Source organism: Pristiophorus japonicus, chromosome 12 (assembly GCF_044704955.1).
Source record: "Pristiophorus japonicus isolate sPriJap1 chromosome 12, sPriJap1.hap1, whole genome shotgun sequence".
Lineage (NCBI taxonomy): Eukaryota > Metazoa > Chordata > Chondrichthyes > Pristiophoridae > Pristiophorus > Pristiophorus japonicus.
This window is the reverse complement of record NC_091988.1, coordinates 25,243,867-25,260,420: the sequence shown is the minus strand read 5'-3', so window position 1 is coordinate 25,260,420 and position 16,554 is coordinate 25,243,867. Positions and strand designations below refer to the sequence as shown.

The window sequence follows — 16,554 nt, the reverse complement described above, 5'->3', positions numbered from 1 at the left end:
GAAACAAAATGTGTGAAAGAAATGGACAAATTACATGAAAATATCTCACATTACTCAAATAAATCATTTGAAGAGAAACTTATTCAGTGGGGAACATTTAAAATTCAACTTTCACTGTGGTTTAAAATAAAAAAGGCAGATGAACAGATTGAGTATATTTTTGATTTTTTGGGAGATAATTCATTAAGATTATCCAATATGACATCACAGAATATTACTTTTCAAAAAATAAATAAAACGAAGTGATTTTAATTTGGGCATTAATGCACCATTCCATAACATCTCAAAAGGAAAAACTCAATTCAGAAATATCTTAACAAAAGAAACCTATTGTACAGGTATCACCTTCTTCTGCATGCCTCTTCTGCATACATTCAAGAAGGAGGAATTTAACAAGGAAATTCACAAGAATGAAAAATGAATGTCAAACAAAAATGAATTAGGGTTATTAATAAAACTTATAGTTCACACGAATACAAGGGGCATTTTCTTTTTAAGCAGTTGGCAGCCAGTAAAGAAATATAAATAAATAAATAAAATTACCTAACTCACTCATCTCCACAACATTTTACCATCAAGATATATATATATACATTACACTGATAAAGCGCCAAATAGATTCTGCATTTAACAGGGACACACCGAGCAATATTCCTACATATCTCACTTAACATTATCAAACAATGGTTACTCCATATTGCTTATGAACATATATAAATTAATTTAGAAATCAATGGTTCAAATAAGTGCTAAATTTTTCACACGGCTAAAATTTCAATCTTACTGATAACAGTTCCCTCATTTCCATTATGAGTGGTTGAAAAATAAGATCCTATTGTGACTAACTGAATAACAGAGTGGTACATGCATTTGTTACCAGGCTATGTCAAAATTCAGCCTCTAAATCTAACTGCGATCTAATCTTCCTCCTCATCTTCTTCATCACTGTCTTTCATTGTAATTCCTTGGAGACCACCACCTTCAGAAACTGATGCTGTGGCTTCTTCTACAGTCAGTCTGTTCCGAACTGTTTCATAGGTCTTACTGTTCAAGGTCGAATCCAAAACTCCCTGCAGCCGAAAGTCTCGGTATGCTTTCTACAAGAGTCCAAAGAACAGTCATAAAATACTACATTCAATACTTAAAATGACTTGACTTCTATTAACTGGCAGAGGCATCATTATATATTAAGAATAATGTATCACTAATACTATTTTGGACAATTCACAGCAATTTTAAAGTCACACAATAGCAGGTTAAATTGTCTTCATATAATAAACTTAATCTAAGCATTGCACCATCATAAATGCTATAAAAAAGTATGATCAACATGCTTGCAGAGTTTTACATGATGTGACACCTAAAGATGTTTCTCACTGGATGGCAGAAATGTAAGTGTCTTAATTGTAAATATCTGGATTAATACTAAATCTAAACCAACTATGCACTTACTTTTTCCTGTTACAATGGTAATTTGAGAAAATATTCCCCACCCAGTGTAGTGCAAACAGTGTTTGTGGCACGAAGAGTGTTGGAAAGAATTTCAACGTTCCTGCCCGCACACATTCGCAACCTACCCAGGAGTTAGGTAGGATACAGATCTAAATATTAATAGAACTCTTATTATGCAAGGCACTGTGCTTGTAGGGATAATTTAATTCAATTTGGGCACAATTGTCACTATGCATTGGAAAAAGTGATAGCATCAGGAAAAATAAATATTTAGGAAAACATCTACAGGAAAATTGTACATATGTGAGATATATTACTTTTTCCTTTAATACACCACCTTTCTAGATTACTTTCTCCAGCACTTTTCTGTGCAATATTTGCTTCAAAGATGGCAAGGGGACAACATGCTCCCAGCCCTCTGTTTTAGTTTCCAAATCCCAGCTCCCAGTGATAGGTTTCATTAATGAGCTAGATTGGCTTTTCAATCATCAACATTTCCCTGGAGTATTGCAGACTTGTCTGGCTCATGTATTGGAGTAGAGTTTGCCAGAGTTGACTGCAATTCGATCTTCCATTGCCTGGATTTTTCTCTTGGAGTCACCTTGACCTAAACCAACCCCAAGGAGGGTAGTCACACTAGTTAGTCATTAGACAACTGACAAAGATAGACTTCAGTCCACATTAAGTAGACAGCAGAAATAATGAACTTCTCGTAAGGGACATGGTGAGTAGCGCAATAAACCATAACATATGAGTATTTTCTTCTTGGCCACAGCGTGGACATATACCATAAGCCATTGCATGGTGGTTTAACCAGCTGGACATCTGGAGCTTCAATAGGAACAAAGAAAATAGGTGCGGGAGTAGGCCATTTGGCCCTTCGAGCCTGCACCACCATTCAATAAGGTCATGGCTGATCATTCACCTCAGTACCCCTTTCCTGCTTTCTCTCCAAATCCCTTGATCCCTTTAGCCGCAAGGGCCATATCGAACTCCCTCTTGAATATATCTAACGAACTGGCATCAACAACTCTCTGCGGTAGAGAATTCCACAGGTTAACAACTCGCTGAGTGAAGACATTTCTCCTCATCTCGGTCCTAAATGGCTTATCCCTTATCCTTAGACTGTGACCCCTGGTTCTGGACTTCCCCAACATCGGGAACATTCTTCCTACATCTAACCTGTCCAGTATCGTCAGAATTTTATATGTTTCTATGAGATCCCATCTCATTCTTCTAAACTCCAGTAAATACAGGCCCAATCGATCCAGTCTCTCCTCATATGTCAGCCCTGCCATCCCGGGAATCAGTCTGGTGAACTTTTGCTGCACTCCCTCAATAGCAAGAACGTCCTTCCTCAGATTAGGGGACCAAAACTGAACACAATATTCCAGATGAGGCCTCACCAAGGCTCTGTACAACTGCAGTAAGACCTCCATGCTCCTCTACTCAAATCCCCTAGCTATGAATGCCATTTGCCTTCTTCACCACCTGCTGTATCTGCATGCCAACTTTCAATGACTGATGTACCATGACACCCAGGTCTCGTTGCATCTCCCCTTTTCCTAATCTGCCGCGATTCAGATAATATTCTGCCTTCGTGTTTTTGCCAGCAAAGTGGATAACCTCACATTTATCCACATTATACTGCATCTGCCATGCATTTTCCCACTCACTTAACCTGTCCAAGTAGTAGTTACTTGTCTCTATGCGACTCAATTAAGGTAGTATCAAACCCTGGATATATGAACACATATTTTCATATCCAACCTTCAAGTAATGCTTTCAAACGCTGTCGTCCTAGGTCTCAGTTTCCTCATCAGCTGCCTGATATCTGCCTTCAGAATTATGGAAGGGTCTATGCAGCACAGTTTGTGATATGCCTGCCTCTTTAATGTCCTAGAAATCCAAGTGTCATACCACATACCAGGCCCATTCACCATCACCTGCTTAATTCAGGTCCTCACAGATAGGCATTGGGAAATAGTTCTGACTCTCCCTCCAGAGTACTCTGTAGGAAGAAGCCCTCCTCCCCTGCCACCATTTCCCTTTTTGGCCACAAACCTCCAACACGGCTTGGTTCTGGATCTCACACACAGCCCAAAGAAAGCTCTTCCATTGTATGCTAAGGAATTTTGAAACATGAAGCAGAGCTGTTTGGGCATATCTTATGCGACATAAACTTAACCTGCATTGGGACTTTACTGTCATTGAAGAAAAATAAGAAAGACTACGGAACGAATTTAAGGAGCTAGGAGCTAAATTAAAAAGTAGGTCCTCAAAAGTAGTAATCTCGGGATTGCTACCAGTGCCACGTGATAGTCAGAGTAGGAATCGCAGGATAGCGCAGATGAATACGTGGCTTGAGCAGTGGTGCAGCAGGGAGGGATTCAAATTCCTGGGGCATTGGGACCGGTTCTGGGGGAGGTGGGACCAGTACAAACCGGACGGTCTGCACCTGGGCAGGACCGGAACCAATGTCCTAGGAGGAGTGTTTGCTAGTGCTGTTGGGGAGGATTTAAACTAATATGGCAGGGGGATGGGAACCAATGCAGGGAGACAGAGGGAAACAAAAAGGAGGCAAAAGCAAAAGACAGAAAGGAGATGAGGAAAAGTGGAGGGCAGAGAAACCCAAGGCAAAGAACAAAAAGGGCCACTGTACAGCAAAATTCTAAAAGGACAAAGGGTGTTAAAAAAACAAGCCTGAAGGCTTTGTGTCTTAATGCAAGGAGTATCCGCAATAATGTGGATGAATTAATTGTGCAAATAGATGTTAACAAATATGATGTGATTGGGATTACGGAGACGTGGCTCCAGGATGATCAGGGCTGGGAACTCAACATTCAGGGGTATTCAACATTCAGGAAGGATAGAATAAAAGGAAAAGGAGGTGGGGTAGCATTGCTGGTTAAAGAGGAGATTAATGCAATAGTTCGGAAAGACATTAGCTTGGATGATGTGGAATCTATATGGGTAGAGCTGCAGAACACCAAAGGGCAAAAAACGTTAGTAGGAGTTGTGTACAGACCTCCAAACAGTAATAGGGATGTTGGGGAGGGCATCAAACAGGAAATTAGGGGTGCATGCAATAAAGGTGTAGCAGTTATAATGGGTGACTTTAATATGCACATAGATTGGGCTAGCCAAACTGGAAGCAATACGGAGGAGGATTTCCTGGAGTGCATAAGGGATGGTTTTCTAGACCAATATGTTGAGGAACCAACTAGGGGGGAGGCCATCTTAGACTGGGTGTTGTGTAATGAGAGAGGATTAATTAGCAATCTCATTGTGCGAGGCCCCTTGGGGAAGAGTGACCATAATATGGTGGAATTCTGCATTAGGATGGAGAATGAAACAGTAAATTCAGAGACCATGGTCCAGAACTTAAAGAAGGGTAACTTTGAAGGTATGAGGCGTGAATTGGCTAGGATAGATTGGCGAATGATACTTAGGGGGTTGACTGTGGATGGGCAATGGCAGACATTTAGAGACCGCATGGATGAATTACAACAATTGTACATTCCTGTCTGGCGTAAAAATAAAAAAGGGAAGGTGGCTCAACCGTGGCTATCTGGGGAAATCAGGGATAGTATTAAACCCAAGGAAGTGGCATACAAATTGGCCAGAAATAGCAGCGAACCTGGGGACTGGGAGAAATTTAGAACTCAGCAGAGGAGGACAAAGGGTTTGATTAGGGCAGGGAAAATGGAGTACGAGAAGAAGCTTGCAGGGAACATTAAGGCGGATTGCAAAAGTTTCTATAGGTATGTAAAGAGAAAAAGGTTAGTAAAGACAAACGTAGGTCCCCTGCAGTCAGAATCAGGGGAAGTCATAACGGGGAACAAAGAAATGGCAGACCAATTGAACAAGTACTTTGGTTCGGTATTCACTAAGGAGGATACAAACAACCTTCCGGATATAAAAGGGGTCAGAGGGTCTAGTAAGGAGGGGGAACTGAGGGAAATCTTTATTAGTCGGGAAATTGTGTTGGGGAAATTGATGGGATTGAAGGCCGATAAATCCCCAGGGCCTGATGGACTGCATCCCAGAGTACTTAAGGAGGTGGCCTTGGAAATAGCGGATGCATTGACAGTCATTTTCCAACATTCCATTGACTCTGGATCAGTTCCTATGGAGTGGAGGGTAGCCAATGTAACCCCACTTTTTAAAAAAGGAGGGAGAGAGAAAACAGGGAATTATAGACCGGTCAGCCTGACCTCAGTAGTGGGTAAAATGATGGAATCAATTATTAAGGATGTCATAGCAGTGCATCTGGAAAATGGTGACATGATAGGTCCAAGTCAGCATAGATTTGTGAAAGGGAAATCATGCTTGACAAATCTTCTGGAATTTTTTGAGGATGTTTCCAGTAAAGTGGACAAGGGAGAACCAGTTGATGTGGTATATTTGGACTTTCAGAAGGCTTTCGACAAGGTCCCACACAAGAGATTAATGTGCAAAGTTAAAGCACATGGGATTGGGGGTAGTGTGCTGACGTGGATTGAGAACTGGTTGTCAGACAGGAAGCAAAGAGTAGGAGTAAACGGGTACTTTTCAAAATGGCAGGCAGTGACTAGTGGGGTACCGCAAGGTTCTGTGCTGGGGCCCCAGCTGTTTACATTGTACATTAATGATTTAGACGAGGGGATTAAATGCAGTATCTCCAAATTTGCGGATGACACTAAGTTGGGTGGCAGTGTGAGCTGCGAGGAGGATGCTATTAGGCTGCAGAGTGACTTGGATAGGTTAGGTGAGTGGGCAAATGCATGGCAGATGAAGTATAATGTGGATAAATGTGAGGTTATCCACTTTGGTGGTAAAAACAGAGAGACAGACTATTATCTGAATGGTGACAGATTAGGAAAAGGGAAGGTGCAACAAGACCTGGGTGTCATGGTACATCAGTCATTGAAGGTTAGCATGCAGGTACAGCAGGCGGTTAAGAAAGCAAATGGCATGTTGGCCTTCATAGCGAGGGGATTTGAATACAGGAGCAGGGAGGTGTTGCTACAGTTGTACAGGGCCTTGGTGAGGCCACACCTGGAGTATTGTGTACAGTTTTGGTCTCCTAACTTGAGGAAGGACATTCTTGCTATTGAGGGAGTGCAGCGAAGATTCACCAGACTGATTCCCGGGATGGCGGGACTGACCTATCAAGAAAGACTGGATCAACTGGGCTTGTATTCACTGGAGTTCAGAAGAATGAGAGGGGACCTCATGGAAACGTTTAAAATTCTGACGGGTTTCGACAGGTTAGATGCAGGAAGAATGTTCCCAATGTTGGGGAAGTCCAGAACCAGGGGTCACAGTCTGAGGATAAGGGGTAAGCCATTTAGGACCGAGATGAGGAGAAACTTCTTCACATAGAGAGTGGTGAACCTGTGGAATTCTCTACCACAGAAAGTAGTTGAGGCCAATTCACTAAATATATTCAAAAGGGAGTTAGATGAAGTCCTTACTACTCGGGGGATCAAGGGTTATGGCGAGAAAGCAGGAAGGGGGTACTGAAGTTTCATGTTCAGCCATGAACTCATTGAATGGCGGTGCAGGCTAGAAGGGCTGAATGGCCTGCTCCTGCACCTATTTTCTATGTTTCTATGTGCCTTAGCACTTCTCAGTGTGGTTCACATTACTGTGTCCAGTTGGTATCCACCAGACCACAAGGTATTGATATGGATTAACAATTGGGATAGATACCACTTATATCTTCCAATCAAGACTGTTTTTCTCGGTGCCTTAGTTTAATGGGTCAATTGAGACATACACAGAACGCCCTCAACCCCTCTATGCCTTGGGAACTGTGCATTGCCCAAGGAGACTTCGAAGAAGAGAAAACAAAATGAAAAGTAAAGATTAGAAAGAAAACACTTTGACCTCATCTACAGACTGATTAAATACCTTGTTGCTGCCATGATGGACTTAAAACTCCTGGATTATTGATCTTTATTGCATGGAGTTCAGTAATGAATGCAAATGATGTTTAAATTTGGAATTTTGTGGCGGTAACTTATTTATTTATTTATTTGTTACTTTCTCGTTTTAAAGAAGTTTGAGTCGCAGTCTCCCTGTGCTCCCATCAATAATTGTGATATTGTGCTGAGCCAGTTGTGCTAGTGTTCCCTAGCAGTGTTCACCTGACAGCCTAGCCAAGAAATGGTGACATTTGAGGAAAGGGATGCGCGAGTGCCACTTAAGGCTGAAGTTGAAACTAGTTGGACATTAAGGGGTAGAAATTGCCCCTCACCTGAAACAGGGCACACACATCGCATTTGAGCATCCGGTACCACCGATATGGATGGGGTGGTATAAGATACAAATTCCTCTTTTTTTGGGGCCTGGAGCGGAGTGGTAATATCTGGTGGTAAGGGCTGCTTTCAGCAGTATGGCTGCGGAGTGGAGTTTGCACCGTGTTGCTGTGACTCCTCACATTACATTTGCCACATTCTGTAATGTGAGGAGTTAGGGCAACATGTACTCATGTTCATCAATCGAATAATTAGCCTCTTCCTGCATTGGCACAAATCCTTCACCTTAACTTGTTTCTCACCAACATTATATAGTAGCTGAAGTGCCTGTTCATTGTGAGGCCGGTATGTCAGCACACTCACAATGGAGGATGCCTTGCATCTGACATTCACAGCTACATGTAATGGACCCACACTTGCACTCATTGCCGAGGCCTCTTGAAACTGCCACATACCAACCCTTCGTTGCTTTGCAGGCCAAGGTGGTGCACAACCGTGCCGACCAACAAGCCACTGGTGAGGGCAAATCCCAAAATGTGCCGCTCACAGATCTTGAGCAGAGGGTGCAATGACGAGTGGGCGGGCATGTTGGTCTCCCTGTGGCTGCTGGTCGCTCCGATGGCGCTGGGGGCAGCATGGATAAGTGAGTGTGCAGTGCCATTTCTCCCGCACAGTGCAATGGCCGACTTGGCTAATGCAAGCTGCTTGCTGCATGATGCAATGCGGCTGCTCACCATCACGGCACCCCTTCTCCCTTTTATGCTTGAAGATGAGACCCGAGTGTCATCATGTGCGACACAGACAACTTTGACGTGACCGGCAGTCAGTCAGGAGGAGACACTCGAGAGCCTCGATGATCTTGGCGGCATCTCGGATGAGGGAGATGGAGAGAGGGGGACCTCTGCCAGCAACAGTGCTTCACTGCTTCATACAGTCCCATGCACCAACTTAGATACTGGGAGTCCACGGTCGGGTATCTTGGGTTTAGGAGAGGGGTCTGCCCTGGGTGAAGCGCCGAGGCCGAGCGGACTGCAGCATGGTATAGGGACAAGGGAGCCTCGGGTTCCATCTCTCTGGGGGGGGGTGAGTGCGCAGCCGAGTCCGGCTGAGGAGGACTCAGACAAGCCCATCGATATTGGGGCATACGAACAACGGCTGGAGGCCATGCATTCCGAGCTCTTGGCAGCAATGCAAGGGGTGCCCAAGTGGCTGTCGCAAGTGGTGAGGAATGTGGAGGAGTCCGCCTCCCGCATTGTGGAGGGCTCTGCGCGCACCATGGGGACCATCATTGACAGTGTGCAGTCGTTGGTGGAATCCCAGAGGGACCGTGCGGATCCAGCATGATGACGCGTCCCTTGGGCAAGGTGACAGCTGCCATTGCAGCACAGGCGTGAGGGAGTGAGCATTGCTGTGCTTCTTTGGACAGGATGGCTGCTGCCCTGAAAGCTCAGAATGCCTGCATGCCTGGGCAACAGGGCACTGAGCATGTGACTGCTGTCGTCTCTGATGGCTTCCAGAGCGTGGCTGCTCTCATGCAGTCTCAGCTGGATGCTACGCGAGATCTGAATGCTGCCAATGCGGCTGGGTCCACCACGGTCGACCGGGCGCCTACCAATTCCACCCCACCGGCCTGTGCTCCAACAGCTTGGTGGGGGAGGTGGGGTGCTGCCCCGAGGGAGTGGCCCAGGCTACTCGGACCCAGGAAGCTGATGTGGGCTCTCCGGTTCACAGCTGCCCCGAGCCGAGACCTGCCACTCTGCAATTGCTGCCGAGCATGGAATCGCCCAGCCACTTGTGGCTGAAGGCGCAGAGGAGAATGCAGCCCAGTCTGCAGGCGGCCCTTCCAGGGCCAGAGCTGGTCGAGGGCGTCCGAGAAGGACATCTGTAGCTTCCTCTACAGACCACACAGCAGCCTTCCCAAAGCCATGAGGCAGCCATAGGGGAGACGCTGTGGCGCAGTGTAAGGAAAGGTCTGCATAAGAGGGGTAATAAGGAGTTGCACAAGGGTGATAATTAATTATGTGGGTGTTTTGGAAACCCATTGTTTGGGTTGTAATAAATCTTTATTTTCTGTTGTGAATTTGTGATCAGGTCTCTCATTTTACTGTGCGGGGATGATGTGTGAGAGGGCTCCTAGGTTGGACCATGCACATGACCAGATTCAGGGTCAACTGGGCATTGAGTTATGTGAATCGGGCAGCTATGTGCTTCCCTTGCAGGGTCACCATGGCAACGCCGCCTCCTGTGTGGTTGCCCACCCACATCCTGCTCCTCCTCATGCGCCTCCTCTTCCTCCTTCACAGGTGCCACTGCTGCTTCGACCTCCAACGGCTGCGACCTCGTGATGGCCAGGTTGTGGAGCATGCAGCACACCACCACGAATATGGAGACACGCTCAGGCGAGTACTGCAGCACACCCAGAGTGGTCCAGGCATCGGAACCTGTGTTTGAGAATGCCTGTGTTCGATGATGGTCCTGGTGGCCGTCAGACTCTCATTGTACGCGAGCTGCCCGGCAGTTCCAGGGTTACACAGAGGAGTCATGAGCCAAGTGCTCAATGTGTAGTCCTTGTCACCGAAGGAGCCAGCCCAGCCACAACCTTCATTGGGACCAGTGAAGGGGCGTGGCACACCGCTCTGGCACAGTATGAAAGAGCCGTGGCTGTTGCCAGGGAACCGGGCATCCACTTGCATAATCTTGCAGTTGCGGTCGCAAACGAGTTGAACACGAGGGAGAGGAAGGCTTTGAGGTGTCTGAATTGCTCTGGAGTGTGTTGGGGTGCCCTGAGAGTGACATGGATGTAGTCAATGACCCCCTGGACCTGGGGAGACCCGCAATATGCAGGAATGAAGTCTGGCGCTCCAATTGCTTCTCCCTGGTCATGGGGAAGGAGATGTGGTCGACCCTCCTTCAATACAGAGCATCTGTGACATCCCGTATCGATGTGTAGGCTGCAAACTGTGAGATGTTGCACATGTCCGCAGTGGCAGCTTGGAAGGAACTAGTGGCATAAAAGTTCAGGGCATTGTAACCTTGGATGCCACGCTCAGGGCTGTCCTCGCCTGTGTCTGTGGCTCCAATTCTGCCTGCAGAAGTTTACAGTGCTCAGTCGTGATGTCCTTCCGGAATCTCAGTCTGCGCAGGCACTGATCATCATTCATATCAGTGTTTGACAATTTCTGGCAGAAGACCCTTTCTCAATATGGCCTGTCGTCCCCACGTCGTGCAGCTGTCTTGCTCTGTGATGTGGTTCATTGGCTTCTCCCTGTTGCTCTGCTGCCTCCTCCACCTCTGCAGACTGCTGCTCCCCAGCATCTGGTTCCGCTGCAGGCTGTCTCCTGGCCTGCTGGCCCAGTATCTGGTGTGGGGGGTCCGTGTACCTGACTCTCCTCCTTAAGGGACGCCATTGCTGAGGGCCTTCCTGTGGCACCTCTCTTGCCTCCCCTCTGTGGCCATCTCCCTGGCCCTCTCCATGCTGGGCCGCAATGATACCTGCAGTTCTTGTCCGCTGCCTCTGCGGCCGTTGCCCCCGGCGCCGCCTTCTCCTCCGTGCCTTGGTGGCACGCACAACGTGCAGGACGTGTTGGCCTGCAAGCACTGCCCCAATTTCATAGCCCTCCCCAAGCCCAGCCTCCTCCACGTGGCCTCCCTGTTCTGCAGGTGGAAGGTGCCTCCAGCACTCACAAAGCAGTGCGCACTCTATCCTTGCACTGCTCGTCAAACAACGCGGAAAAAGTTGCCGACACAAAATCCACTGAAAGCGACACACCTTTAAGGCACTCCGGCGGTGTGCATCAGGAGCTACGCACCACCCGCAAAAAAATAACTCTTGGCACCACCCAGCGGTCAGACGACTGTTAAAGGGCAATGGGGCATCCGGCCTGGGACCTTGGCGGTGCGTGCAGTGATGACGCACTGAGGAGTGCTGGCCAGCACTGCCGCGGAACTGGGGGGGAAGCGGGGTGGTGATGCTCACTGCTGTAAAACTGCGGCAGGGCCACTGGGATATCGGCGGCCATTTCACGAGAACTCGGTGGCCACTGCACTCCGCAGCGTGGCCATCGATTTGCGGTACTAACAGGCCTGAAGGAAAGGGGCAATTTCGACCCCTAAGTATTCTTCCGTGAGAGTTACTAGGCTTCAGCAAATACTTTTGTTTTGAAATTGCATTATGTGTTCTTAGTACTGAACACATTAATGGGTTTATATGAAATTATTTGATGAAGGGGTTAACATATTTATTTGAAATGAGCTAGTACATATGTTAGCCATGTATCTCACACCACTGTATATAACTGTATCTTTACCATGCTATACATGACTGTAATAAGATATGACCTGTAACCACAAGCATACCTTACCACCAGGGGTGCACTTGCAGGATTCACTGGATACCTGTTCTTCACATGTATATAAAGACAGGTCTCAGGTAAGTGTGGCATTCGAGAGCTGTGTAATAAAGGTGCAGGTCCTGAGTGACCTTGACTTCAGCATGTGCCTCGTGTGAATCTGTACTGCAGGGACAGGACTTTATAGTTACAATAACAGCCAGAGGAATTTCATATGAATGCATTTATTTCTAATATCGTGATTTTAATCATTGTATAAAGGTCAGTATTGCTGGTATTCTACAAGCAATGTAGTTCCAATCAATTAAGAAAAATTAAATGATATTCTCGCAGATCTGCTGTGATGTTGTTTGTGGTGAGTGTGTGGGTACACTGCTTTATAATAATGGGGTGTTACCTGCAATGTACACTATAGTATTGAGGGCTTCTCTTATTAGGCAGTCTTCTGCTGTAGTATTGAGGGCAACGTATTTAAGGCCATATTTAATTTTTATTGAATGGCATTCTAGGACTTTCACTGATGTTTTGAAGATCAAATTCTGCAATTCTGTCCAATATTCTGCGAACAATATAAATCAGTGGCATTGATTATTATATGTTGGTTTATTAACGTACTCAATTTTTATAATTTGAAAGTCATGGATATACAGGTGGATGCAGTAGGGTTCAGATAAGTACTAGGCATGCAACAGCACTGCGGAGTGCGAGGGGTCGGGGGGGGGTGGGCGGGGGTTGTAGAGGTAGGCATCCTGTCATCAGTTTAAACCTATTTGTAAATGTGATGTTGAAATCTAGTAGCTGAACTGCCGAAACAGTAGGAAGAAGGACATCAATAGTGATGAGTAGCGGAGCAGGCTCGAGGGGCCGTATGGCCTAATCCTGCTCCTATTTCTTATGTTCTTCTGACCCTAATGCAAAGCAGCTCAGAAACAGCTCTATTTATAAAGTGTGGCATTTTGCTTTGTCGGAAAATCATTCTGCACATGTATGGATTGGGGTTTACTGGCCCGGGGGCAGATTGCTCCCCTCTGATTGGTGCTTTGGTGTTGTAATACTGTTATTCCCTCTTTTACTTTCTGCATACTTTTTTAGTGTCCGCTTTCACTGGCTGCTTCATTGGCCCCAGATTCAATGTCCCTTTGGTCAGCAGCCCTTGCCTGCTTCCATTGGCTATCTGGGCTGCTTCAACTCAACAGTTTCCCCACATAGCATTGATCAGGAGAGAAAGATAAAAAAACAGCAAAGGAGGAAAGTGGAGGAGAGAGACAGAAGAGAAAAAGAGAAAGGAACAGAAAAGAGGAACACAGAGCAAAGTGGTGGGGCGAAGCGGGTGGGGAGGGGGGGGCGGGGGGGCGGAGAGTAAAGACAGAGCATGGAAGAGAGAGAACAGAGACAAGCATTAGAAGATAGAGAGACGCATACCAGAAAAGAAGAAAAAAAGAGGCAGCAAACCTGAAAAGGAATGAGAGTAAAGCAGAAAAGGGAAGAGAGAAAACAAAAAAGAAATTAAAAAGGGAAAGAAGAGGAGGCGAGAGAGAGAACATTGAGAGCCAAACCCAAAGAGGAAAGAGGGGAATCACACACAGAAGGGAAAGAGAGAAACAGAAGAGAAGAAAGATGCAGAAGGGAAGGAAGAGAGATGTAGACAGAAGGGAATGAGGAGAGTCGGACAGAGGGAAGAACTGGACACAAAGGAAGGAAGAGAGACATAGAAGGAAAGGACGACAGGCACACAGACAGAGGGAAGGAAGTGACAGGAGAAAGAAAAACAGAAAGGGAGTGGAAGAGTAGAGAGACAAAAGGGAAGAAAACGAAAGGAGAGCAGACAGATAGCAGCAGAGATAGACATAAAAGAATGAGGTGAAAGAGAGACAGAAGAGATGGCGATACAGAAATCAGTGAAAAACAGGATAAAGTGAGAAAGACAGAAGTGACAGAGTTAAGGAGATGAGAATAGAAGGGAAGATGAGAGAAACAGAAATGATGGAGGAAAGGAAGGTTGAAACAAGTGAAGGAGAAAGGAAAGTAATTTTTTTTCCAATATCACCATCCTTAGTTGGAGGCATGAAAGTACATTGTTTTAGATGACATTTACTGCCGAAGTTGATGCTGTGTGACTGAGCCGCAAGCAAATGTGGGCTTAAAAAATATAATAGAATTTTGATCTGGCAAAATTAGGAGTACCCACCCTTGGTTTAGCTGCACTAGGGGATGTCCTGGGCTTGGTAGAATTGGGTGAGAGATGCTGGAACTTGGAAGCACTTTGGTGGGTGGTGCTGAGAATTTTCACGACTGGGGGCATTGTGCTGTTAAGGAATAAAGACATGCTTCGGGTTTGACAGAACTGTGGTTTCTGCGGTGTGTCAGACTGGGGTGGGAAGTGTATGCTTTGGCAACACCGGAGGATGATTTCCTGGGGTTAGGTAGGATGGTTTGTTAGAAGTGGTTTGTTAGAAGTGGCACCGCCCCCGCCCCCCACCCCCCTCCCCCAAAGAACCCCCAAGCACTGGACGGGGTTTTGGGATGTCAGAGAACTAGGTAGGAGTTCCCGCCGTCCGGAAAAACTCACACTGGTGGGTCTCGGGTTTAGTAGCACTGGGGGAATTGTAAAAAATTGGTGTACTGGGAAAAGTCTGGGAGTAGTGCATGAGAGTTCTGCATTTTGGGAGGATTGTGGAGGCTAGTTACAAGGTTAGGCCACTCCAATCCTCCTAGACTGCGAAACCCTCATCCACTGCTCCCAGAACCTTCCCGAGCACACATATCTCAGAACTCCCCATATGCTACCAATGAGTGTGAAAGAATGGGGGAAGGGGGTCCCAAGGATTAGGATTAGAGGTCAGAGTATTGAGGGATCATGGTATGACAGATTGAGGGGCATGTATTAAAAAGGATGGCAAAGCTGTGGTAGCATTGTGGGAAGGTTCCCAAGAGAAAGTGGCCCATCATCCCTCAGCTCCTTTAGAGTTTTTCACTGGGTCCACTGTGTTTGCAGCACTGGACATCAATCCCCAGCCCATAATACAAAAATTGGCTGAGTGGTTGACAGTGAGAAAGAAAGCTCTAGACAGCAGGAAGATATCAGGTGGGCAGAAAACTGGGAAATTGAATTAAATCTGGAGAAGTGTGAGGTAATGCATTTGAGAAGGGATAACAAGGCAAGGGAATACACAATAAATGGTAGGATACTGAGAAGCGTTGCGGAACCGAGGGATCTTGGAGTGCATGTCCACAGATCTCTGAAGGTAGCAGGCCCAGTGTTTAAGAAGGCATTCAGATACTTTCCTTTATTAGCCGAGGCATAGAATACAAGAGCAGGGAAGTTCTGCAACTGTATAAAACACTAGTTAGGCCACAGCTAAAGTACCGTGCACAGTTCTGGTCACCACATACAGGAAAGATGTGATTGCACTAGAGAGGCTACAGAGGAGATTTCCGAGGATGTTGTGACTGGAGGATTTTAGTTATGAGGGAAGATTAGATTGGATAGGCTGGGGTTGTTTTCTTTGGAACAGAGGGCAGACTTGATTGAGGTGTATAAAATTATGAGGGGAGTAGATAGAGTGGATAAAAGGACCTATTTCTCTTAGCAGAGTGGCCAATAACCAGGGGGCATAGATTTAAAGTCATTGGCAGAAGGCTTAGAGGGAAGTTGAGAAGAATGTTTTTTACCCAGAGGGTGGTGGGGTCTGGAACTCACTGCCTGAAAGGGTGGTAGAGGCAGAAACCCTCACCACATTTAAAAAGTACTTGGATGTGCACTTCAAGTGCCATAACCTACAAGGCTACAGTCCAAGAGCTGGAAAGTGGGATTAGGCTGGATAGCACCTTTTCGGCCGGCACAGACACGATGGGCCTCCTTCTGTGCCGTAATTTCTATGAATCTATGATAACCAACCCACAGCCTGAAGAAGTGGTCTCCCTGATGATTTTCCAAGCATTAAACAGGAATCAGCTCAGTTTAAATGCTTACTGCACTGTGTGAGTTTCCCGACTGTACACACTAAATGTACACTAAGCATTTTCAACTGGCATAAAGCCGGACAGCTGATTGCCAGAAACGCAACAGGGAAGCCATTTTTGGACCTCAGCGAGGTCATAAGAAATAAGAGCAGGAGTAAGCCATTCAGCCCCTTGAGCCTGCTCCGTCATTCAATAAGATCATGGCTAATGTTCTACCTCAACTCCACTTTCCTATACTATCCCCATATCCCTTGATTCCCTTAATATCCAAAAGTCCAATGATCTCTGTTTTGAATATACTCAACACTGAGCCAGCACAGCCCTCTGGGGTAGAGAATTCCAAAGATTCACCACCCTCTGAGTGAAGAAATTTATCAGTCCTAAATGGCTGACCCCTTATTCTGAGCCTGTGAGCCCTGGTTCTAGACTCCCCAGCCAGGGGAAACATCCTCCCTGCAACTACCCTGTAAGAATTTTGTATGTTTCAATAAGATCACCTTTCATTTTTCTAAACTCGAGAGAATATAGGCCTAGTCTACTCAATC

At 46.2% G+C, this 16,554-nt stretch overlaps 1 protein-coding gene across 2 annotated transcripts in view; it reads right to left on the bottom strand.

Annotated features, from left to right (window-relative positions):
- Positions 1 to 771: 771 nt before the first annotated feature.
- The window catches only part of cadpsa (Ca2+-dependent activator protein for secretion a), a 603,717-nt gene continuing 587,934 nt past the window's right edge, over positions 772 to 16,554 (bottom strand). For both annotated transcript variants that reach the window (XM_070894664.1, XM_070894665.1), the window contains one exon: positions 772 to 1,097. In XM_070894664.1, coding sequence (XP_070750765.1) covers positions 918 to 1,097 — 180 coding nt within the window. In that variant the 3' untranslated portion in view covers positions 772 to 917. The remainder of the gene's footprint in view (positions 1,098 to 16,554) is intronic.